We start from the raw sequence: 27302 nt of genomic DNA, 5'->3' as shown, positions 1-27302 counted from the left end.
AAAAAAAAAAAAAAAAAAAATATGTAATAAAATAATATCGATGATAAAAATAGTGAACAGTACGTAATACATACCGGCTGATCACTTATTTCATTAATGTTAGGGAAGACGATTATAAATTCGCCGTCATCAATACGAATGCTTTCACTGTTATCAGCACCCCTACTGTAGGTGCAACTATTAAACACAGTGTCACCGCTCTTAACGCCACTGTCGCTACTATCGCCGTCGGCGTCGCCGTCGCCGTCGTCGTCGTCGTCGTCGTCGTCTTCGTCGTCATCGTCGTCGTCGTCGTCATCGTCGTCGTCGTCGCCGTCGTCGTCGTCGGTGGCACTGTCGCTGTCGCTTTCTTCTCGGCTGTTGTCGTTGTGATCATCGCCGTTTTCGGAGTTGTCTTCGTCATTTGATGATTCCGAGTTTGTCTAATAGAATTTAAGTTTTAAGTATTGAATTAGACAAGTGAATCACAATGGGTGACAGTATAACTGTTATCACCGCGGTTAGTCGAAAGCTAAAATTTAAAACACATGGGTACCTAATTAAATAATTTAGAGTTCCGTAGCTTTGCATTACACATACCTTTGAACGGGTTTCTTCATCTTTGGTCAATTTATACTGATATGTCTATTATCATCCATCGATTTGTCTGTTCTTATACCATTTGCCACAAAAGTGCAAAACCATCATCATGATCACCGAGCATGATAACGATTCTGTGATAAAACAGACTCTTAAATAAAAGACAATATACAAAACCGTATTACTTGACTGAAGATGACGAAACCCGTCTCAAGTTGTGTGTCTCATTGCAACGCCACGACACTATTTTATAACATGCTATTATTATTATTATTATTATTGTTATTTTTTTAATTTTGCGAGCTATAGATAAACGCAGTTACTTTGCAGTTATCCTAATTTGTATGATTTACTTTAAAAAAAAACAAAAAAAAAATATAACAACATAATGTGTAACAGCTATGACAAAATGAGAATGTGGCCAAACATAATATTGTACTTAAGTTTATTGGTGCAGCAAATTTTTTGTTAGGTATTAGAATGAGAATATTATATAATAATATATCTTCCGTTTTACAGTTATCTCAATAATAATATGCTTTGCGAACTTTTAGATCACAATTAGCACCAGTCCATCACCATTAAACTATAATTAATAACGTTTAACTTTCAATATTTGTTTTTTTATAATATCATAATATTATATTATGGTATTTTCCTGTATCAAATTAAATAAATAAAATATATATATATAGACTTTGACTTTTGAGACATATTTAAAATTTCGACTAAATATCTATGCGATTCAAATGTATAAACCAGAGATGGCGAACCTACGACACGCGTGATGTTACATAGTGACACACGCACACTATTTTAGTGTCATACACGAATGTGTTAAAGTTTGATAATATTAAATTTTTTGAAAAAAAATTGAAGGGTTATCGAACTTGTTGAAACTCATGGAAAACAAAATCCAACCAAAATTTGTATTTGACACGCTGGTACAAAAAGATTTAAATTACTGGTATAAACTATAATGATTTATCAATAACACGCCTCAGTGGCATACTTACATTTGTAACATTCCTTTCAGAGATATTTTCTTGACTGGACATACTATCCGAATGACTTTCTTCGGGCGAGATATCTTCATCAACTGCGAAGTTAGATGATACCTTTACACGCATATTTTCTACGGAATAACATTATCATTAATTTAATATAATATGTATAATGGAACATCAATAAATCAAAGTTTGGAGTTACAAAAAAAAAATTGACTTAGATAGATATTGTAATACGAAGGTTACATTTTTTTATCGCCTACCCCTTTTTACTATATTACAGTTTGTATTATTTTTAATTCGAGATTATTAAGAAAACTATAAACCGAAATTGAAAAATGAACACTTAAAACGCGATAACAGTTAAGGTTTTTGACTTATCAAAATGCCATTGCATAATATTTTCTTAAAAACTATGATATAATAAAACTAAAGTAATCAAGAACATGGTGTTATTAAATATTTATATCATAATAATTATATATTATAGGTTCATAAAATGTACTACGATGAAAACTCCTAAAAAACTTCTTTTAAATATCAAAGTATATAAAAAAATACATATTAAATAATTTAAATAAAAATAAAATATTGTGTAAAAAAATACTTTTGTGTTGGTAAAAATGTATACGAAATTTATAGCAAAGAAATTTTAAAAAAGAAACTGTACAAACCAGTTTTAACTACACTTTTAGTAGACTCTCAAGTCTGTTAAAATGTCAGTACGGTGTAGAACTCATCAAAAATATTTGGGACCAAACTATAGTGTATACCTAAAAAAATGTATGATCCAACTAGTTTGGTACTATCTGAAAAAAATTAGGACACAACTAGTCAAGTACCTGCAATAATCCTAGATTCAACCAATTTAGTACCTGCGATTAGCCCCTACAGTACTTTGGACCCAACAGCTCAGATGTGCCGACGAAAAGGTGTAGGTACTTTTAATAATACAAGGATAATTGACAATTTTTTTTTGGATGTGGACATCATTCTCTGTTTGGTAAACACCAAGTACATGACGTGCAAAATCGACAATATTATTATTTCGTTTTTATCTTTCTTCCTCTCAACAACCCAGTTGAATAATACAATGTACAGCAAACTGTTTCACTCGCTCTATATACACGGCGTCCGCCGGTAGGTATTTCTGTTAACAATTTCTAAGAAATTATCATATTTTAACCGTTCATTTTTTTCTTTATATTTTAATTTCCCGTTGTCGGTTCTCTTTGTTGTGCTCAGGCGACTAGCATAATAGGTCTAGCAATAGAAGTTCGTTAAGTACGGTAATCCGTGTGCGCGAGCATATTTACCACAAAACCACGAATCTTATGCCCACATAATATTATTTAATATTACTTATAGACGAACGGACCTCGAGCTCGTGAGTTTATTATGTCACATTGAATCCAATAGTCGAACTCGATTTACACAAGACAGGTACAAAATTAATAATATATGTATTCCGAAATCGACTCTAGAGTGCTAATCTACTTACGTCCTACGTGTTATAATATTTTTAAAAAGGGTTCCACAAGAATTATATTACAATTTATAAATCATAAAAAATTCAAATCAATACCTACCAGTTTTTTAAGCTAATAGTACAAAATATTAAAATATATAGCAATGAAATGTGTATACATATTATGATTATATTATCATGATGTGTAGTTTTATCAGAACAATAAAAATACAATTATTCGACAATATTGACGTATTTAAAATCATTAAGATCAAAATATTCGTCAAATAAAATATAATATATGAGTATTACTATATTACAATATACAGATCCCGTAACACCGATAAAGTGGTAAGTCCCATTTCACTAAAAGGATGAAAATCATGGATTTAAATTTTAAAATGTAGCTTTCCTCATTTCGTAAAAAATATTCTTCTTCCTTTGGGTTTTTAATAAAAAATAATAATGAGATTTCGGGTGCGTGTACAGTTTTGCACAAATACGTGCTTCCATAAAATATTATAATAGAAGAATATCACATACGACCATAAAACGTGAACGTATAACCAATGTTATTATTTTCGAAGCGCTTTTAATTAAATTAAAATTAGTTTATATAATATATAAAATAATATTGTTATAAACGATACTATGGACTCAAATATATTTTTGTATAATTTATTCAAATTTTCAAAAGCATTTTACCAAAAATATATTTATTTTATCACATTAGTATGGTTAATCTGACGGGTGCCTTAACATAATAATACTTTATTGACTATTAACGAATTTAAGATTGTTAACATAAACATGGTTTTGAATCTTCGTTACTAGTCTGTAGGAATTGATTTTTATAATTTACTTTATAAATTCTTTTAATATGTTTTATATTTTTTTCAACCAGCCATCAAAGCAATACTTTTGAAACTTGCACATATTTTCGCCTAAGTGCTACGTGATTATTTCATAAAACATATTTAAATTTATTTTCAGACCATTAACTCCATCATATCTTCACAGCCACTGTAATTTTAAAATCATTTTTGTTTAAATCGTTTTCGCAATCTTAATTTAATATTAAGCCTTATATTTTTATTTTATTTACCGGTTACACGATTTTCAACAGTATTATTATTGTTAATAAGCGTTTCGATGCTTGCGGTTTTTTTATTTTTATTTTTAATAGTTTAATAACACGTCTGTGCTTACGAAGTGTAATTTAAACGGTGGATATTAGCTGAAGTAATGGCTTATCCTCATGAAGGAGCAACGTCAATTCGTCTAGGGCAATTTGCTGATTATATCGACGTAATAAGTTAATGACTTCTTCTCGCGAACAGCATCTCCGACGGTTTGTATCTCTTTTTTCTTCTCAATAACTTAACTCACGGCAAGTCTAAACTGGGCCCGTAGATTTGATCTTTCAACACATTTTCTGTTCTCGTCCAATTATTTATCCATCTCCTTATGGCCGAGTCAAAACACCGTGATCGAGGAATCCGATTATAAGAAAATTACGATATAGTTTGTCCGTTGTATTATAATGTTTTCTAATTATTTAATAATATAATCCTTTAAGTTTTAATCGCCGCTAATTTGCCAGCGGATTGGATAATATCTTATAAGTAATATAAAAATATGTACCGGGTATACATTAAATGGATTATAAAAACGTTTGTAGACAATAAGTTAGTAAAACTTTTATTGTACGATTATAAAGTATTTTCGCACAAGTAATATTATAGGCACTCGCATAGTCGCGTGTGCATTTCCCTCGGAGTATATTACACGGCTGGCAAATAAACAACTACACCGATTCCTATAAAATACATTTATAAAGATATTATCGTAAAGTGTGAAATGTTTTCATGAAACATTTGTGTATTTTACGTAACTATACAGTGTATAAGTGGTCGTTTTTGAAAAAAAAAAAAGAAAATATTTATATTAAATACTAATATATTATGTTATAACGTTAGCTCGCAATAGCACGAATTGTATTATAATATTTGTCCGTCTCATTATCTTAATTATATTTGAAGTATATAATGAATTTAAAACGTTGTCACTTCAAAAAATATACCACACCCTTTTTGGATCATGTTTTTTCATATTGTTTTCCAAGAACAACCTTTTTACTTTGGTACAGTGTTATCTTTAACGATAAAGAACATTAAAATAAAATGTGCATAGTGCGTACGCGTACTCTTCCACTTTTGATCGAAACTGTGTATTATATACTCATTGTAGGAACAACATATAAAACTATACCTACCTGACGAAAACAAAAAATCTTATTATCGGAATATAACGTTTTAAATTTAAAAAAAAAAATAATATGTTTGGCTTTAGTTGTATCTTTCATAGTTTTATATTAATATTATAAACGACCTATTTGACTCATATTTTCAGAATACCTCTATAAATATTATCTGCATACACGTTTTAAAGATTTTATTCGGTACCTATGAAATTATGTTCATAAATTTATCGTTATAGAAAAACTAGCATCTTAATCAGATAATTCTAGAGTAGCGTTGTTTTGTTTGGAGATTTAGTGTTTTTGTTGTTGTTCGATTTTCAAAGTGTACAATTATAAAACAATTTCCATAGCTTTAATCACATCGCATAGCAGTACCCGCAATAACAATTAAATCTAACGAATAAACGAGTAAATAATAATACCACGCCCGGAGGTGATTTGATAATATTCGTTCTGAGATATTATAACTTATAAGCGTTATTATAATATCTAATTATAAAAAATAAATCGAAGACTGCGTGGAAGGCATGGAGGTGTTATTGGAAAGTTATAACTTATAATATTATAGTGTACCATATTACCCCATGCATATTATATTATATTATATACTGGCGCGAGTGTACGGTATTATTATCATTATTACCTACTTTTTTCACTGTTCTCTACAACGTTTGACTTACTTTTCGTTTATATTCCTACTCATACTATATAATATGTATACGTATTTATATATATTGGAGACTCACATATAATACACTCATAGGTAATAAATATTTTCTTCGGCCATTACGCCGGGTTATACCTCAGCTATAATTTCGTCGGTTTAGCGCGGTCGTGTGTGCACGTGTGTGTGTGCACGTGTGTGTGTGTGTGTGTGTGTGTGTGGGTGTGTTTTTAAAAATAAAAATATACGTGCGTAATATTATTCGTTCGGAACACGCACGCAGAACCAGAAAGTAAAGTTCAATATATCGAAAAGGATCTATATAATAATATGTGCCCTTTGCCCGGGCACCGGCCAGCCGTCATCCGACCGGGAAATATCGCAAATCATCGCGGACGCTGGCCGGTCGCCCGGTCGTATCGTTTAAATTATTAACACGGCGAGGGGTAGGGGGTGAGAACCGTACCTACCGCCACCCCTCCACAAGCGCCGCCGACGACGCGTCCGCGCCGTGAGAGGGTGGGAAACCTTTCGGATCCGGTGTATTTCACGCGGTGACCCGCCGCAGGACCCTGCACCCTTACCGGCCGAGTTTATACGACTTTGCTTTTGGCCCACACACACACACACACACAATATTAATGTATACCGAAGCCGATTTTTCTATTGAAAATCGTATTATAATCGACCTAAATGTAGACGGGAGAGCACGTTTTGGCCGTATAATAGGTTCCTGATAATATTATGTTTATAATACAAGTGCCGCAGATGGATAACTTGCCGTTCCGAATTCTGATGCAATAAAGTCACCATTATACACTATCGTGTCGTCCATAATATATTTCGTTGTGTTGTTTGTTTGATCACAGTTTCTTGTTAGAAATGTTTAGAGGTTTAGAACACGGTTAAAGCATTAGAGGATAGGCAGTTTGACCTTCCGTGTTTTAAACACTGAGTATCACTACAAAATAATTAATAACCATTCGACCACTGCAATCACAAGTCGATAAGTTTGATATTTTTTAAATTTTACTGTGGCAACACGCTGTACTTATATTAAAAAGATATTTAAAAAAGATATTTTCACAGGATTTGGCCAGTATTGAAACACTTGGATTTAAACACGACGTGTTAAATTACTATGGACGACACGATATTATAGTGTAAAGTCTCCTACACGGCTTTAGCTCTATACCACGCTATATGAACCAATATGGTGTTCTAAACCTCAAAATATAATGATTATGTCCAGTTTGTTTTAATATATTATTTTGTATATCAATCCAGCTCTGGTAGCTAGCGATTTAGGTTTTGATAAAATGGTATTTATTCAAAATGTTTGATGATTATTGACGCTTTTCACTGCTTTTTACATATATTTTAATGGTGTTGACGAATTCATAAGTATTTTTTGGCGAGCCCTGTTTTTAGAATAATTAATAAGTAGTTCCGGGTTTTAAAAAATATTCAGTTTAACATTACTGTGTCTACTCTGAATGTACCTAATTATATGCTATCCCGACGTGAGGAAACCTTTGAGCAAATAAAACATGAAATCATCGGTCTGTTGTGGGTTTTCGTCACGGCTATAGATACTATGGTTGCACGACGATGAAAATTTTTTGACCGTGCAATGTTCTTATCAAAAACCTCGTGACTGCTAGCGCTTTCAGCGGAACTTTTAGTCTACCTAATCAATCAACTCGGTTCACCTTCACTTCACTTGAATGAGTTGAATTACTAATCTCAATTCTCAATTCTTTTAACGATTCTCAATTACCTATAATATANTCTATGTTATATAATCTATTCATGCTATAGCCTAAACAACAAAGAGTAAATAACATTAGGATCATTTTTACAATTTGCGCGCTTTATAACATACTATTATAATTTAATAATCGAAATGTGCTTATCTAGTTTTTAGTAGAATATATAAACATATTTTGATTCAATATCTTTTAATGTAAGTAATTCAGTTTTTTCAGTATAGCGCTTTCCAAGGACAATAAAATGCCATTGTGTAAGGGTTTTTGCTTCCGTCGCGCATTAGGTACATAATATAAGCCAGCTTATAATGAATACCACCGTCGCCACTGTACAACAATGTCGGTGCTGTAGTTACTGTATAACACAAATACAAATCGCTAAAGAGTTTTGACAGGCATGAGCTTGGCCCGGTCTAGACTTGGCTTTAGTGGGTGTAGCGTGGATAAAATTGGAGTCGGAATGTCACAAATATTATCATTGAAATCGTCGTTGAGCGCAATCCGAGGACCGTTAAAATACCGCAAAACTGCAGCAAACAGTCCTTTATTTTGTGGCGAGATCGTCGCTATTTGTGTCACTATCATACCTCAAAATCCCAGTTGATCGACCGTGTCACGAAATCGCCGTTAATTACCCGTAATTGTTATGTGTGTGGACTGTGAGATCACTACGCGACCGGCGCTAATCATACGCGGATGACGGTTATCGGACAGTCTAGGTATTCCTGACGGGTCGTGTACTATAATAACTAGTGACCGTGACCGTGGCCACCGCATCCGCAGTCCATTGTATCGTAGATATACTAATTTCAGACCGTTTTTACTACGAGACTCAGACAACTAAAGTTATTAGCCTTGTATACGAATTACATTGAGAGTGTTACATTAATAACTGAATTTAAAAGGTACATTATTCAACGAATAATCATTTGTAAATCGTGTTTACATTATGTTATTAATTATTTGTAATATTAATTTTTGTGCTGTCTTTTCATTGAGGCTTCTTCTAGGTAGTCTGGTATCGATTATGTTCAATAATGTGTTCGTATGGATGAATTGTAATACCTAATAATTGTTATCATGCGCAAAAAAACAATGATCTCAATTTAATAAACTATAATAATCATTAATTAATTTAAGATTTAAGGCTGGTGTTTAAGTTTATTTAAAATAGTTAATGCAATTTTTAATCCTTAAATATTATAATGATTGCTTGTGTAAAGATGACTTGATTTTATAATTTTTAACTTATAAGTAATAGACAGGTAATATGATTAATATAGTCAAACCGTGGTCTATTGTTATGCCAAATGGTTATTCATAATTTTTTTTTATATATCTGTAGGATTTGTCCCTCATACGGGCCTTGATTTTTGAAGCATTGTATTATCGGTACTGGTAGATTTTCGGGAGATCCGGAACCCAATTGCATACTACTAATTAATTTAAAAATAATCTTTGATAATAAAAATAGACTTATGAAATATATTTGTTTAATTTATTTCAAACTATACATAGGCAGTGTATAATAAATAATTTATTTTTTCTACTAAAATTATAGCGAAAACAATTAACAAAAGTATCTGAAAAATATTTTTTTATTTAATTTCTTTCAATAATCATGACTGCATATTATATCAAGAAATTAAAAATATAACTATCTTATAATTTTGCACATGTTTCGTCAATCGCCATGTATTCATAATTTCAAATAACATATAAATTTAATAATAATCTCATATAAGATAAAAGGTTTAAAAAAAAAAAAAATAATAATAATAATTCGAAAACATGTATTGACTACAACTCAGACTCGCCGTTATATGTATTTATCTTAAGAGATCGTAACTGGGTAAATAAAATATATTTTTGTTGTTTTTATCACGACTTGTATATTTATGTTCTCCTGTAACATTTTCTCTTATCTGTGTGCATGTGTTTAAAAAAAAAAAATACGAAATAAAACGAATGTATAATTGTATACATATTGTATATTATTAGAGAGAGAGAGAGAGTGAGAGGGACGACCGTAACTTAACCGATAACTTATGTGCATTTTTAATGTCAAAGCGAAAATCGAACATATCGTGTATACGCGAACTTTAATAAGTCCACGTCCGGCGAATAAAAAAAATTGTCTCGGGCATGTAATGATTTTAATTGGATTTTCAGATGAAACATAGTGAGTATTAATATCGTTCTTATTATTTTTTTTTTTTTTGTTCGTCCGTAACCGTATAACACTCGAGTCGTACTCGGCGGTCGTAGTGAGTGCCTTAATTTTGAGGCCCAGTGTTTAATTAACGTCGGTCGGTGCAAAAACGTTAGTTTTCTTTCACTCCGGATAAGTATAATATTATTAATATTATGTGTTATATTGCTCATACGTACCACAATATTATTGTGTATAGTGTATTTATGATATGATGACGGGCGTCGGCCGCCTCAGATGGCGCGTCGGAATCGGTTATTTTTTACGGTCCCCAGCGGGGTGTATATGACTTTCGTGATCTTTTTTTAAGTTATATGGTTACAAACGAACGCGAAAATAAACGAAAAAAATCTAACCGGTGACCCGTGTTGGTAACACGTTATCGAACACACGTCGGTACAGCATAACATTAAAAGATATATATTAATATGTAGAGACGTGATCTCGGTATATTTTGTTTATTTTACCGTTTTCAAAATCGAGTGACACCTTCTTAATTTAAAAAATTTTTTTTTAATGTTTCTATTATTCTATAGGTATACACAACTATTCTTTTATTATTCGTCCACTGCAAAATATCGGCATCGAAGGCCGCATTGGTTTAAAATTTCATCAAAAATGTACAACTATTGTATATACCATACGCACATACGGCCAACTTGCTACAATTAACTTTAACAATTTTTCTAATAAAAAGTTGATAGACGATAGTACTTATTTAAGTTTGATCAAGTATCCGGTTGTAATGATTCATTGGTGACTTTTACTCAGGTGCTCTACTGTTATTATTTATTTAATGTGCATATTATGACTGAATATAATATATACCGATATACTATAGATTTTACTGTAGTTAAATACAAACGTGTTGAGTTAGGTATTGGCCGTATAGACCATTGAAAATAGGAGGGGGGAATATTATATTGTACAGTCACACATTTTAAATGAAAGAAAAGATAAGTAATTGAACATAAAATAACGAGGTATGGATATCGTACATTCTCGGGAAAACTGTAAGAAAAATAACAATCGGAGCAGAAGATGACAGCGGTGTTTAGCGATATTATTAATTTAACGAAAACCGTTTTACCGCCGTGAATTCCACATCTCTAAATTAACATGCAGTAGGCACGTTTATTATAGCATAATAATAATAATAATAATAATAATAATAATATTAAGGCCGCGGCCGACGGGCGAAGGACGCATTGCTGCCGCTGCTGCACCCATTGTCTTTGTGAACGCGTAAAAAATATATTATAATAGATAGTAATAATATGGACCGCGGTCGATCTCGAACTCGCCGCACGCCCCATCGGCGTCGTAGTCGGACACGCGTCCGCGAGAACACGACATTTCGTCAACGCGACCAGAGACTATTATTATCATACACTATACCAGGTATATAATGTTATATGGCCGCGGCAGTTGTATACTTGTATAAGATGCACACGCATTTTAATAGGTATACCTATATGCATATGTACGCGCGTAATACATGGGTATTGTAATGTGTACGTGTATATGGGAAAAGAAACCTGAAATGCCGAGCAACCGCAGAAGCGAATATCCCCTCGGGACGGACCAGTTTCTTCGCGAGCCGTATACACATAATAATAATAATAATAATAATAATAATAATAATATGTAATATTATAATACGGTGTCAAATATCAGCAGCCTACATCTCGGCACTCTTAATAATTGGCCGAATTTACATTATACACGTATTATTATTATAACGCATAGGTTTAGGTACCTACCTATACATTTTTTCGCTCTTTTTTCACCTCCTCCCGTTCCTTTACAAAAAAAAATATTATAATAACCATATCAGTAATAATAGTGATAATAATAATAATAATATCGCGGCGGTCAGACAGTGCGAGGGCACTACTACAGTGTACACGTAGGTACATAGTATTATTATTATTGTGATACGCATAACACTATTATAACAATATAATATGATAGTATTTTGCCTTTCTACGCGCCGAACGCATCTGTACAAGTAAATGTTTATTATATTTTTGGGGTTTGTGTCAGTGTTTGTGTGTGTGTACGCCAAAAAACCACAAAAACCGCGCTGTCGTCGGCAAGATCTGTATAAGGACGTGATACTGTGATAGCTATTTCGGTCGTAATAACCGTTGCCGAGCGCCCGAGCATCATTATGTAATATTATTATGCCCACACCCTATACACTCGATGTACCAAAGCTATTATAATTAAATCTGGGAATTTGATGCGATGTCAATAATGTCTCCCTAGTGTTTTTCTAAAATACATATCCATCAGTCAAATCTTATTTTAGAAGATCCTGATTAGTTTATAATAGGTACTTGAAACTTAAATGATGTTTTTATTTTGAATTTTTTTAAAAATTCCACTTTTCAAGTTTCTAGAACATTTTTAACAATTTAATGTAAAGCTAAACCTAACATCAATTGTAGTTGGTACACGATTTTTTATTGCATTAATAACCAGTCACGGCGGTATGTGTGTATTTATAGTAGTGATATGGTGTCAAATGTGTAGTAGATATTATGTAATAACACTCGACCCGATAATATAATTTAAGGGACAAAAATAACATCTTTATTTATCGTCTTGTTGCTAGTTTCCATTATATTAGTTTTTTTTTCTATAAGAAAAAAAAAGTTCAGATTTTGAGGCAATTTTGATTTTATTTAAGGTATTCAAATCCCAGCCCTAGCTACATGAATCATTGTATACTACGTATATTTAGTTGTATACCTAGACACTGCCGATAACGCAATGTGATCCGCGACTTCAAAGCGGTAAGTCGAATATAATATAATACAGTATATGTTTCGGGGTTAGAAGGATGGGATGGATTCAATAATCTAAGGCGGTATGCACTCCCTAACCTAGCCTATTTACCCTATATCGACGCGTTTCCGTACGGCCCGCGGTCCGAGGCTGTACTATTGTATGTTGTCGGTATTAGGTTATAATAATATACTGGTATACAGGGTAAAAACCACTAAAACTTAACCAGTATTATGACATCGAGTTAAAAACTGTTCGGTCGATTCGGATATCGTTAGGTAGGTATATCGTATATGTATATTTGAATGCGCCTGCGTGACCTGCGTGTGTGTGTGCGTGTTGGTGTGTGGGTGTGTCGGTGTGTGTGTGTGTGTGTGTGTATGTGTGTGTGTAAAACCAGCGGACAGATTAAAACGTTCCGAGTAATTATTATCTTATTTGTCGGTCGCTAACGAGCTGCGCGGGCCGTCGGGTGTTCGGACACGATCGGATGAAACAAACGAGTAAAAAAACCACGTGAACAAAAATGATATCGTAACCCGTTTAAAATTTATATTATACGGCATGCGTAAACAGCTCGGGGGACACTATAATAATAATAATAATATTACGTATCCCGGTGGTGGAGATATACGATACCGGGGGCGGCGCCGTTTGATAGCGGGTTATTATGTCAGTCGTGCGTCGTTAAAAAAAACTTATACGTATTTATCTAGGCCGTTCTGTTTTTTTGTTTAAGTATTAAGTTTTTTTTCGCCGCGTTACTATGGTTTTTTTCTACCGGACTACCCAAACTCGTACACACATTAGCACGCGCAGATACTTACGATGCAGCAACGTCGGTGGATCCACAAGAACAGATTAATATTGTTCCTGCATGATTGGTAAAAACATATTTTTTTAATAACACCCCCCCCCACCACCACTCCAAAAATACGCCACGAGTTATTCAAGATTTAGAGTACGGATTGTATGGATTATAATAAAACATTTTTGTGTTTTTTTGCAGTTAATAACTTTTCTGTAGCTAAATTTGCTTTGTACACATTTGGCGAGGTGCGCTTAATGAACTTAGACGTTACGCGAGCACAACACGTTCTAATATTATACAGGTCGGATTCTTACGATAGATACAATAAGTGGTTCCACAAGAATAAAAATATAAAATTACGTTATCTTCCCGATTCATAGCAGATATAGAAATAATTGAAAAACAATTGTTTCTTATAAAAAGTATATTTTTGGAGCTAGATCGTAGCCAGTATATTTTTTAGAATAAAATAATTTCACAAGTCGTTTTTATGCACATTTACTCAGGAATTATAGAATAGTTTCCCAATAAAAATAATCCTACTAAAACAAGTTGTACGCATCTTTGTTATTAGTTATTATGATTGTGATTGTAATTTTGCGTTTCTACTATGTATATTATATATCCATACTAATTGTAAAATGTATGCTTCCTTGTTGTAATGGTGGAGTAAGAAAAAAATGTAGAATGAGTTGAACGAATGTAAAAAATGTTGAAAAATGTACAACGAGAATGAGTTTGTATACTCGCCAGTCGCCATGTGCTATATAATGTAGCATACATGTTAAGTCGATTTATTTTTATTGGAGAATTTCAAAATAATATTTTTCTTCTTAAAACTTCACAATGTACCCAACCGACATTTTAGGATAATGTTATAGTATGACAATATCCATACCACAACCTGACGAAACTTAAGCTTCTAATTTGTTTAAATATTTGTATAATATGTAATAAAATGATTTTGTGTATTGAGACTTTAACGCGCGCCCACACGTTATTTTAGCAGTGTTAAAAATCGAACATTGTACAGACTACGGGTCACTCACTCGTAATTATAATTATATCATTGAAATGCGCTGTAAACTTGTGGTCGATATTTAATGAACATTGATAGGCAATGCTTAAAACGTTCTATATCGCAACAGGAGCAATGATAGTAATGGTTTTATGGAGCTCTCCTCGAAATGTAAATACTTCGTTAAATGATATATATATATTAGCTTTTGACCTCAGAATCAGATTGCGTCCCAAACTCAGGTGAACGATTACTTCCCCCCTCCCAACCTTAATGTTTCGATTGTATCCTATTGTAAGTAGGTATGCGTTCAAATACACTAAATGTTGGCCAATATAACGTTGAGCATCGGAGTTGTACAAATAAGATATGTAAATGTTATTTTAAGACAATTTGATCGGTGTTATTAGAAAATAAAAATGTTTTAATTAATCATTGTCATGAACTCATGAACCGGATTCTTCTGAATTCTTTAAGAAACAAAATATTCGAAACAATTTAAAACGAAAAATTGCTGTAAGACCTTCAACATTGATGTATAGTCAAATAAACAGCTATAGATGATACGCACAATTTTAATTTTAATATACAATTAACTATTTAATGAATATAGTTTAAATTTAACTAGATATTTAAATTAATATGATAAATTATAATTTTCAAATTGAAATAAATATTATTCGTATTATTATAAATTTAAATTTAAATTAAAAATACATATTAAACATGTTGACCCAATTATATAATAATAGGCAATAATAAAACTAAACAAAATACTTAAGTTTATACTACGTATTGACGAGTTATCAAGAAAATCCGAGTTCACAGACGATAGACTACAGAGAAATACAAAAGGTTCATTACGAAAAATATAATTTGTATAGGATATATATACCCTGAAGATTTTTGTAATATCTGTTCAATGTTTTAAAATGTTTAGCCGTAAAAACTATAATAATTTCTCATCCTCTATTATGGTGCGTCGAATCGTAAAAGCGTTATAAGTTCCGAAGCACTAACTGTTTTTATCGAATCATCATACCGATAAAAAATGTCGAACATGACGCATATTATAATAATATCTATAACATACTGTGTGTGTGTGTCCACAGCGGTGACGTTTCGTGGCATAAAATATTAAGTAAGTATACATAACTCACAACAACGACGTTGAAATTAAACGGATCTGCGATATAGCTCCAGGGCACTCGTAAAATCGGCAGGTGGGTGGTATGGCAATATGGTAGGAGGTGCGGGCGGAGTGTAGTCCGTCCGGCGGTCCGTCCTCATAATGATATTGTACGAAATATAACGTACGATTGAAATAATCATCATACGGTCGAAACTCTATAGCTAATGCTGCTGCTCAGACGTATTATTACGATTTCCATTAGAAAACACGGATCAACCGCACACTTAAGCACAGAATGTAATACAATTATATAATATTATAAGCTTGCACTCTTACTGTGGTATCAGATCCGATTATCATGACGGACGATCACGCACACGTGTCACTCACTCTCGTTCTGCTATACACGTGTTTATTATTGTTATCAAAAGGTGGACGAAAAAATAACACTCCCGTTCGCCGAATTCAGATATAAGATGTGGGCTAACATTTGACACTTTGATCAAATTCCGAGTTTGTGATTTTTTTAGTATGCTTTTAAAATGCTTAGTTAATTCTCAACTTAAGAGGGTCCTGATATAGCTATGCAAACTTGATCTTTTTTCAAATTTATATCTCACATTTTTACTGTAAAATAGATGATTTTTTGAATTTGTTGATAATAGTATGAAATAACTGGTTCCGAACACCCTTTACCATGAGGCGCCGCTTTCACCACCTCCCTAAAACAACTTCTTGAATAAAGAAAAGCGTGATAACTGAGAACTACTCTAAAGTTTTGTTTGTGCCACCAAATGACGAGTCGATATAGCCAGGCGTTCACAAACTGTGTAGGTACGTGCATATTTCCCTTTATTATTAATTTATTATGAAAGAGTTTTGATTCAAAAGTTTACGCGTTAACGCAAGATCAGATGCACAGGTGGCTAACTTGGTGATATTTATGGCGGAAGTGTTATTACACTAATTTTATAGTGGTGTGAGGGATCGTTATAAATACAATCAATTATGGCACCAAAATGTTATCTTTTTTTTTATCAGTGTTATCATATAATATGCTGGTATTAACAATATCAAATATTATATAAATATTATATAATATCCTAATAATTCTAATAGAAAATTCTACACTATACTTATAAATATATACCAAATTAACCAGTGTACCAGTATTAAAACATATTTAGCGCTGCCTTGGAAAGGATAATTTTTAATTTAAAATTTAAAATGGAAATTATTTGTGTTACTTAAAATGTTTCCTCTAAATAAATGTTAATTACATACACACAAGTTTTAAAAAATTGCCTGAGTATATTTAAAAATTACAAAAATAGGAATTACAATAAATTCATTTTTAAAAGGCAATTATTAGGAAGCGCATGCTTGGTAAATCACTCTGTATCCTTTTTTTGTTTAGTTACATATACCTAGTATTATATAAATTATTAAGGTAAATTATTTTCATTAACCGAGGAATTATTAATATATTAGAACTAAGATATTATATTATACATTAATATTAGTTAAATATTATATTTATTATTTAATAGTATAGGCGATACTATCATATTATGTGATCACTGAACAATTTTAATTTTAAGCTACAATTTTTCCCAAACGGCTCCTTATTACAAAAAGATTGATCCACAACGGCTTTTTTCGAAAAAGGTTCTACGATCAGGCAAATTCAAAAACGGCTTCAGTTTTTTACAACACAAATTCCTTCTCACTTCATGCAGACTTAGGACTGTCTCAAAAGAGTGTTTAAAACTGTGTTGTTGTTGTTTTTTTAAGGTTATATTCTAAGTAAATTATAGAAGTTTTAAAAAGCTATATTTTGTATATGAAATGTTAAAAAGGCGGGTAAGTGTATGCCGTTCCGTTGTACATTATTTGTCTAAGAGGTCGCTGTAATGGATGGTATTAAATTTGAATTCAATTATATCAAATCATTGTATTTAAGAAAGGGAAGCTGAACACTCGGAACATATTTTTAATATTAATGTCGGTATATATAATATGTTCAATGTTTTGATATTTTTAATATTATCAATGTGTCCGATATTTTCGATTAAATTTAAATTATACATCGATATACAGTATACCAGTGGTATATCAATATTATCGTCAGCTGTTATCGAATTTATCTGTTCGTATACTCTATTCCATATAAGTTTGGAAAAAATCGCGCATGCGGGTACGCTGTGATTGGCTACGGATTCGGCATTCGTCGTGATCGGTCGGCGGCTGGAGCTCACCGCCGTGTATACGGTCTGTTAAAATAACAAGAGCTCGTTATCACTCATCTTGTAAAATCAAATTAAAAAAAAATAAATTGTTTAAATAAAACAAACTAACAAACAAATAAAAACGCCGAAAGCAGGTTCGATGAATGTGCGTATACGCGGAGCACGTTTTCGACAGGACGTAGGCAAGCGAAGTGTTGACGGTTGAGAAAATGCAGTCAGGCTGTATACAACCGGATCGTCGACAACAGCGCTCGCCACCGGCAGATCACGTGACATACCTGCGCGAAACCGCCGAAACCGGACGCGTTTTCGTCGTACATTTTTCCAAACTTATTTGGAATAGAGTATAAACCTTTTTCGACGGGAGCCGGTTGGGATGTGCCGGGTGTGAGACGCACCCTCAACGATACCTAGTGATATAGAACAACGTATGTAATTTGAGAAGGGTCAATGGTGGTATTTTTGGTAGCCTTACAGCAACTGATGCGCCACGCGAACGACTGCCGCGGCGTCCGAGTTACCGATTCACTTGCAAACGACGTCACTGTTGCATTGAATAAGATGTTTGGTGTCAAACGAAAAATTATATAATTCACACGTGGTTTTTCAAAATAACCCAATTATTTACGATGATTAACAATGAAAAGGCTTCACGTTTTTATTTTTAAAGTGAAAAATCCACTACTATACATTTTAATGAAGAAAATAATGGTTTATATAGCGGAATTGCGCTACACCTGAGAACAATGTCCGCTATTAAAACACAATTTCGTGACTGTTGGACTAAACTACAATACCCTTAAATTTTATTAGGAGGGTGCATCAAGTTTGTTGTTGGTGTAGAACTTACGTTGCTCAAGCCCTGATGATTGAGAGTCTGCACTGGTCTTCTTATTGAGGTCGGCTTTGAATCCACTGCAGGATGGACCCGGCGTCTGTGGTGTGATTGCTTCATTGGCGGCAACCAATTTCGGCTCCACTGGCTTACTACCCGATTTACGTTGTTCTATTAATGCATCCATGTCTACCAACATGGCTTTTTTAAATTCTTCAGTTCCATTAGCATAGCCTATTTTTTTTTTAAAAATAAATAAATAAATAACTTAAATAATATAAAATTATGGATTAAATATTTATTTAACAATAAAATATTATGTGATATTACCGTGTTTTGATTCGATGTGTCTAACGAGATACCACACATGAGCATAATTATTTGAGCATATTCCGCACATTATTGTTACTTCAGGATTATGGATTAACAAATGTGTAATCAAAGATGATTTACGTTGATAATTTTTTCCACAAAATCCACATTGAAACTTGGTCATTTTAAAAAAATTACGCACACAGTTTTAAAAATAAAAGAAGAAATGTATATAAACCTGATAGAAACCTTGTACACACTACACGTCTACACAGTTGTTGGCTGAAGACTGAGAACATACGAGTATGCACCCTGCGGTTCAGGGTTATTATTTGGAAGGGAAAGGTGGTGGGAGTAACAAATATTGAATAGCATTGAGATACAATGAACCTATACGGGGTGGTTCATATGACCTTCAAATATTTCAGAAAAGAATACTTCTTATACATATTTTTAAGTCGTTACAAAATAAAATGTTTGATAAAAACTAAATTGTTTACATGTAGTATCATTAAATCTGAGTGAAATATAGCAGCGAGGGCGCCTTGCAGACGGTCTAAAACAGGTTTTTTCGAACGACGCATCCACCCCTAGTAAAACACCTGTAGCGCTCTCGTCTGCCGGTTTTTCATTCGGTTGACATTCCACAACAAGGACAAAAATATATTCCTCCATTTTACACCGTGCTTGGCATGTTTTTTGTATTAATATCTCTTATTATAAGCATTTATATGTTGGTACTATTTTGTTTAATTTGTATTTGATATTTTGATTATGCGTTTATTAAATACTGGAAAAAATGGAAGAAATTAATAGAAAAAATCTTGTTGAAAGATAAGCATCATTCATTATACTTGGATTAAATTGCATTCATTAGATTTGCTTAATGTTGCATATTTAATTTCATAACGTAATAAATAGCAATTTAATACCGACTGAATTATAAAATACTGATGTCAATCAACAACGATACTATTAATTTCCATATTTTGATATCATTTCTTAGCGAACAATTAAAAAAAATAAAATTTTATATAAGTGGTAGAGGATAAATTTAAAAAATAATATTGTCAGCTATCGACGAAAATACTTGGAGTTTTTTAAATATTACAGAGCATTCACGTTCGTCCAATGTATTACATTTACTTTGGTAAACGTGTGTGACACTACTTTGAGATCGTATACATCGATATATTACGGCTACATCGCATATAGAGATGCATTCTTAGTAGGGTTTGAAACTGAACAATGAAACCCCTCGGATAAAGGCAAAGCGGGGTATTAAATGTTGTCCAAATACAATAATCAAAAGGTTTCGTTTTTGTGGGTGGTCTATTAACATTCGAATACTAAACATTCCAACTGTTACTGAATCGAATTAAAGGGGAAGCGTTTTATGTATGAAATACGATTTTGGACGCATTAACTTATACCTAAACATTTTATATAATATGATGACAAAATATATTATTTTGTGACCAATAAAAAACATGAAGTGTAACGTTGCCTAGTTGGTTTAGTGTGTGACGCAGTCTATCAAGCCCATCAACTATAAATTATGATTGGCTGATCGTTCCGACGTCTTAAGCAAGTAGCGTCTATACAAAATCATTATAAGAGTAATAATAATGATAAGTGATAATTTATTAAAAGAACCTTATTATATAGTTAATAACTGAACGGGTCTAGTATAACTAGAGTATTAAAGTGAAATTACTTGTAAATATAACCAACTTCTAAGTTAAAATTTAATTCGCTCACTTTATCGCAGTACGGATTGATATAAAAATTGGCGATAAATGAAATACGAATTGCATCCAGATTTTTCTAATTGACTTTACTTTTAATATATTATACGATTATCTGATTATAAAATTACACTTTCATCAATCCGAAGTATGTGATAAAAAATGTTTAAGAAAGAAGACAATCGATTAAACCTAAAAATAATAAAAATTACTCGCTTTGATTATATAAATAATAATTTTATTATACACCTAATATTATATTTTAACAACTAAACCTTACCTATATATTATTTATCTGTATTTTTTCAAATTTGATTTTAATATTTGAATATAAACGTCAAACAAAAATACTAAAACGCAATGTATAATATAATATAATAATTGTATAATATAATATTATAAATAATAACAAAAAAGTCACAAAATATCATTTCTGGTAAAGAATTTATTTACATTGGACGTATTAGTAATTACTAATTAGTGTAGTTCTTAAATAATATCAGGACGCAATTCGGGAACGTATGAAAGAGGGGTCTTGGGAGTTGGGACGTAATTCACTTTCTGCGTCATCCGTATACAGTAAGCGTCCTAAAACATGTTCTGGAAAAGGTTAGTTTGATAAGGATCGTCCATAATTATTATAGTGTACCTCCACATTTCACGAATAGCTTAAAATAAGATAAAACACTGTGATTGTAATGAATAATGACTAGTAGCCAATAGGCCTTATCGTTCCGTCAAAAAAAAAACTAATTTCCCTCCGCGTAATAGAAATAAATAAATATTTATTATGGAGTTGGAAAGTGCATGGAAATTTATTCATCAACCAATATCGTGAAATGTCAACTACTTTAAATGGCCTAAACAATTCAAACGTCTTTGTAAAAAAGACTTGATTAATAAGACATTTGCACAACAAAAACAACAATAAACTGTACCTACTGAAGAACCCTGCATGGCTTCCCACATCTTAACCATAACTGATAATACCTCTGATTCCAATTAAGAATCCGAAAGTGACGACCAAAATATAATTTTTTCAATAAGATGTATGATAATAAATTATTAAAATACATCATGTTTCACTGACTGTTCTCGCATACTTACCTATACTTATTTGAATGCTCAAACAATTGTGAATAATTTAATTATATGAAAATAATAATAATGAAATAAAAATATCAATACTATATAAATAAATTGTTTGAATACATATTGACATGGTTATTTAAATGTAATGTGAAGGTTTGTGGTGATATAAAACTTAATTAGCGAGGGAATATATTTTCTCCGATTTGATCGGTTGTCTTGAGGTCGGTCACCGTCCGGCGCGGTGAATTACATTTGCGTATGATACGGACATTTTTTAAACCATTACGAGTATGTGCATATGATGTACCTAAAAAATGTAGTCAAACGTTCCCGTTGTTTACAATGCTAAAAATATATTTGAGAAATAACTTTCAACTAGTTTTAATGCCAGAACTAAAAATGGTTCAGAATTTTCACCGAAGGTTCAACACTCAAATGTATACTTTATTTTATGTTTTGTCATTCAATCTTTGAAAAAAAAGCAATTCGTAACGAATATTAAACTATCCACTGTGAACACATAATATACATATATGTATAATCAAAACTATTCCAACTATAGACACATCCAACAATTGAACCATGTTAGTAATACTACTTTAAAAACTATACAACCAATTTGAAATAGATCAATTTATATTAATTTTGTTTTATCGGGGACTGGTTATAGATACCTACCGGTTTTAATTACCTATAATTTTTTTTTTTATTGTATCGTAAATATTTTTTGTTTAGCTGTTAGATTTATTAATGAATTAAATTATATACTCACGTAAAATATTTCAATTATATTACATATACCTAGGATACTAAACAGTACATTAATATGTTTCGTAAAAATACGTTTTATTAGAAAATAGTATGAACAAATTCTTTTGAAGATTAAAAATATTGAATAAAATATAGCACATGTTGGCAACGTTACATTCTCATTTTCCTTCGCGACGGGATGTGTTTAAGGGTCGGGTGGACAGTATAATATACAAACATGGTACACCTACCTGCTCACGTGCTTCCAAAAGGGACAAACTGTGTCAGTGAGAATCACCGGTTGTTATAACTATCTCGACCTTGGAATGCACCGCCAACGAGCATCTGTTCGACAGACGTTTACTAAATGTATATCGCTTTTAAAGATCAATATGGACCTTTCGTACGAAACACTACGTACAATACAAAACCTAAATAATGAACGGACGGATACAATATTTCCAACTGGGATAGAGTCATAAATTCAGATTTTTGAAATTGTTGGTCCTTAATTTCGAATGAATAGTTTTATAACGGCCACGTCATATTGTGGCAAAAACGGCCGAAGAAGCAACTATAATAATATGTTTTAAAGGAATTCGAAAATCGACTGTCTGTATAGTGGTCTAAATATTATTATCAAATATTATGCGTATATTTTCCCTGAGCAATTGAATTGTTTAAACGGCACTGCATACGAAGAGTGGTTTCTTATTTCAGATTCGTCGACGTCGTCAATACTCAATAATTATTATGCTGTCGTAGTACTTAATTAATATTATTCTTTATACTGACGATACCTTATTATTATATTACATTATGACATAATATTTTAGAATATAATACTGTACTGTTGGGCGCTCGGACGATTCCAGTGATTTCTTCGAATTTTCAAGATTCGAAAATATTATATCGAAAACATAATATATTCTAGAGATTTTCTCGACGGTCATTCGACATTTAACGCTACATCAGTAGTTGTAATAATAATATATTATATCGTATTTTATTTATCTTATAATATTATTGTGATATTATCATTGCTGTAGGTTAGCACCTATTTATACCAAACTACCACCTATAACCTAACCCGTATCGTGTGTACAATTATAATATATCGTAATATTATTATAGGCTCGTATGATGTTATATCTACGCCGGTTGTTCGCGCGCTGTCTTGAACCGATTTTACAAACGACTTTTTTATTAAAAAAAAATTGATTAACTTCTAGCATAAACTATATTACAATTATAATAATAATAATAATAATAATATGAACTGCTGTTTAGCATCCATTTATTTTGGTCCGGCGGCGGCCGCGGCTGTACACCGTCGAATGATTAACCGTGAATCGTCTCGGCAAGTAAACGCTACGTATAATTCCGTCGACATGATTAAATCGAACACGGCACGCGCGTATTTCCTCGCCGAGGAATATTATTATTATTATTATTATTATTATTATTATTATTATTATTATTATATAATATTACTGCCGACAGTCGTGATTATTATTTTCGACTGCGCGTGTAACAATATTATAATATTAATATCGACGGTCTACGAGACGGGGGCGAGCAGGAGAGCCCCGCGGGGAGCGTAGTATGGCCTGAAATATTATCATTATTATTATTGAGACGCGCCGCGGTGTAAACGACGCTGACAAAACGATTTTCGTCGACTTTCGGCGGACGCGTAATCAATTCCGAGGCAAAACCACGTGTTTCCCGACGAATCCATTAATTTCGCTTGCAATCATCATCATCATCACCTACCTATCTAATACTATATGCGTCCCATTTCGGCATTTTGTTTTAATAACACGCACACACACACACACACACACGCATACACGGTTATAGGTAACGAGTATGGTGTATTAAAATGAATACGTGTGAATATTGTCTATACGATTCGTATATTATCATATTATATACCTCTGCCCACTGACGACGACGAAGACTGTTGAAGGTATATATATAGTATTAAATTATTATTATTATTATTATTATTATATTATAGTAATACGCCTGGCGTCGTCGTGGGCTCTGAATATTATTGTATACAACTACAACATAATAATATTCCGACGCGGAATTTTTATTAGGTACTAATAAATTAATATATCAAGGGAACATGACGTTTCCATTTTATCGTATTAAGAACGCTTGCCAACACGTATAGTGTGTGTATAGTGTACATATGTATATATGTATATATATTGTACAACTCGTACCGCAGCCGTATATTATATTATAATTATTACATTCATCGTGTACACGACGAGAAATTACGGGAATTATTATTATTATTATTATTATTATTATTATTGATATCGCGGAGAGAATAATATAATTTTTTTTTACAACACCTACTTTGATAGTTTGATGTCCCACTGCGGGTAGACGATCGACATTTTTCATCGGTAGATCGTACGCACTATATTATAACCACAAAATATCGTGTGAAATCGTTTTTCGACTGTTGCTCTCGAAGGTCTGATCTAAAAATTAAAAATAAAAACTCAGTGCTATTTAAAAAGTCTCGTATAACGCGGGTATCAGTGCGTACCAATGCTTCGTGTATAATAGTTATTTCTGTTTATTATAGTTTTGCTTATATTTTACTATTTTTTTTTTTATCCGTTTTACCACGTCCGACTTTAATCTTCGTAAATTAAGCTTAATCCCTTTTAATCACACCGAACATTATCCTCATAGTAAAAATAGAAACGAATGAAAATAGTTTCGTCTGCGGGATTTCAATAAAACGCCTTCAGCGCGCACGCAATTGCAACAGACAACGGCGGTGCAATGTTATACATTTGCAAATGCAGTTACGTGGAAAACACTTAAACTTAACAGTATAAACATACAGCTAAAAAGAAGAATTTAGTATCAGCTTAGAGTTTAGAGCCAAAGCATAAATTTGGCCACAAACTCCGAGATAAGATTTATCTATAGGACGCGTCGCCATATATGCACAAATCTAGTTTCATTACTGCAAGTGAACCCAACTTGGCTCTTCGATGAATGACGTTCAAACGTTTGAGTCGTCGAGTTCAACACTAACGCATCAGGTTATTTGCAATATTATAATGTCAATTATTATAAGATATCAGCAACGATGTATTTACCGACACTATTGCATCAACACAGGCCCTCGATATTGTTGGATAATATTATATATTAAACGACACTAAGTAAATATTTTCGGTGTAATATTAATTGATAATTGACAAAATGTATGCACCTGGTCGACTGCTAAACCTTGTCTATATACAATATAATAAATAATAATATGACATTATAACGTCACTCAGTCATACGCACCATAATGACGAGAAGGTTTGGAACGAGTTACTGCTGCCGTCTTCAAAGAATTTGCGTGATAAAGTATTTGAGTTTTAGAAAAAAATACTTGGATCCGGAAGGAAAATAAAACTATCTCGTTTTTCGTAGCTTTGATTTAATACTTAGATATATTATATGTACGATTATATATATATTTTTTTTAATACCGTTCAAAAATAGTAGTATCGCATTATGATATATTAAGTATATTATATTAAGTGAGTTTGTATATTGTGATATAGCCAAGAATTCGTTGGAAATCGATTTTCTCAAGTCCGACGTAATATTAAATTTGGCTATTAATCAACCACAATGATTATGTATTTTGTGAGTATATTATAATGTACATCAAAAAGTAAGAACAACTCTCTAAAAGGTGAGCCGTCTCGGAACTGCAAGCTAGAAAAATGTACACGGGCAGTTGTAATAATTATTATAACCACGTCGAATTGTTGCTTTTCATATTTTTGAATTGATCCAGTTTTGATCAGTTTACCGTTCTTATTGCCATCAACTCGCAAATTACGCTCGGATGCGATAATAATACCCAAAGCTGACGCGGCACAATTAATCATTTATAGATCTTCGTGGAAGGGTATATCTCCAGCTATAAGCTCTTGAACAACGTGACGTGATTTTTACATTTTCAAATCGACTTAGTATATTTTTACGAGACATAAATGTCGTATATTACATAAAACGTTAGATATTTTACACTAACGGTATCACAAGCGCTTTCCGATGGAATTATATTATTGTATACCAAATATTCGCCGAGAAGAACTCGATCGAAATCCCCGACGTCTTTATTAAAATAATATTATTCTACGTTGACTTGAACGATTGTTAATGCGATCGTAAATCCACAGCACCGTGAGTCCCCCAAAATCGCTCTCCGGGAAATAGAGATGTCGCTAATAAAATACAATATTATATGATATTTATATTTTTCTATCTCTGTTGCGGTCGTATTATTGTGGAGACGACGGGATAACTGTTCGGAACTATTATCGGTTGTCTCGTAAGTCGTAATGTATAATAATAATATTATTATTATTACGAAGATGATACGAAGGGAACGCCCAGCTTTTGCAAACCCGCAAAACCCCGGCGCAGATGGTCCCGACAATATTATATACTATTTATGTGGAAACCGGAGTTTCGGCACCGTACATAAACACGCATTATACCTACGTAATATATTATATGTATACATATCATAAGAAAAGCATATATATATAACGGA

The 27302-nt window shown here is 32.4% G+C and overlaps 2 protein-coding genes across 4 annotated transcripts in view; one reads left to right on the top strand and one right to left on the bottom strand.

Annotated features, from left to right (window-relative positions):
• LOC111030874 (acidic repeat-containing protein-like) overlaps window positions 1-20105 on the bottom strand; it is a 23267-nt gene extending 3162 nt beyond the window's left edge. The window contains exons 1-4 of the mRNA XM_022310579.1: window positions 19131-20105; window positions 18816-19034; window positions 1596-1714; window positions 75-422 (exon numbers count right to left, since the gene is read on the bottom strand). Coding sequence (XP_022166271.1) covers window positions 75-422; window positions 1596-1714; window positions 18816-19034; window positions 19131-19296 — 852 coding nt within the window. The 5' untranslated portion in view covers window positions 19297-20105. The remainder of the gene's footprint in view (window positions 1-74; window positions 423-1595; window positions 1715-18815; window positions 19035-19130) is intronic.
• Window positions 1-27302, top strand: part of LOC111030872 (monocarboxylate transporter 10) — a 342552-nt gene that overhangs the window by 276726 nt on the left and 38524 nt on the right. The gene's annotated exons all lie outside the window — the stretch shown is intronic.

This window comes from Myzus persicae, unplaced genomic scaffold, assembly GCF_001856785.1.
Source record: "Myzus persicae strain clone G006 unplaced genomic scaffold, MPER_G0061.0, whole genome shotgun sequence".
NCBI classification, from domain to species: Eukaryota; Metazoa; Arthropoda; class Insecta; order Hemiptera; family Aphididae; genus Myzus; species Myzus persicae.
Note: the sequence above shows the minus strand (reverse complement) of the source record. Positions and strands in the feature narration are given on the sequence as shown.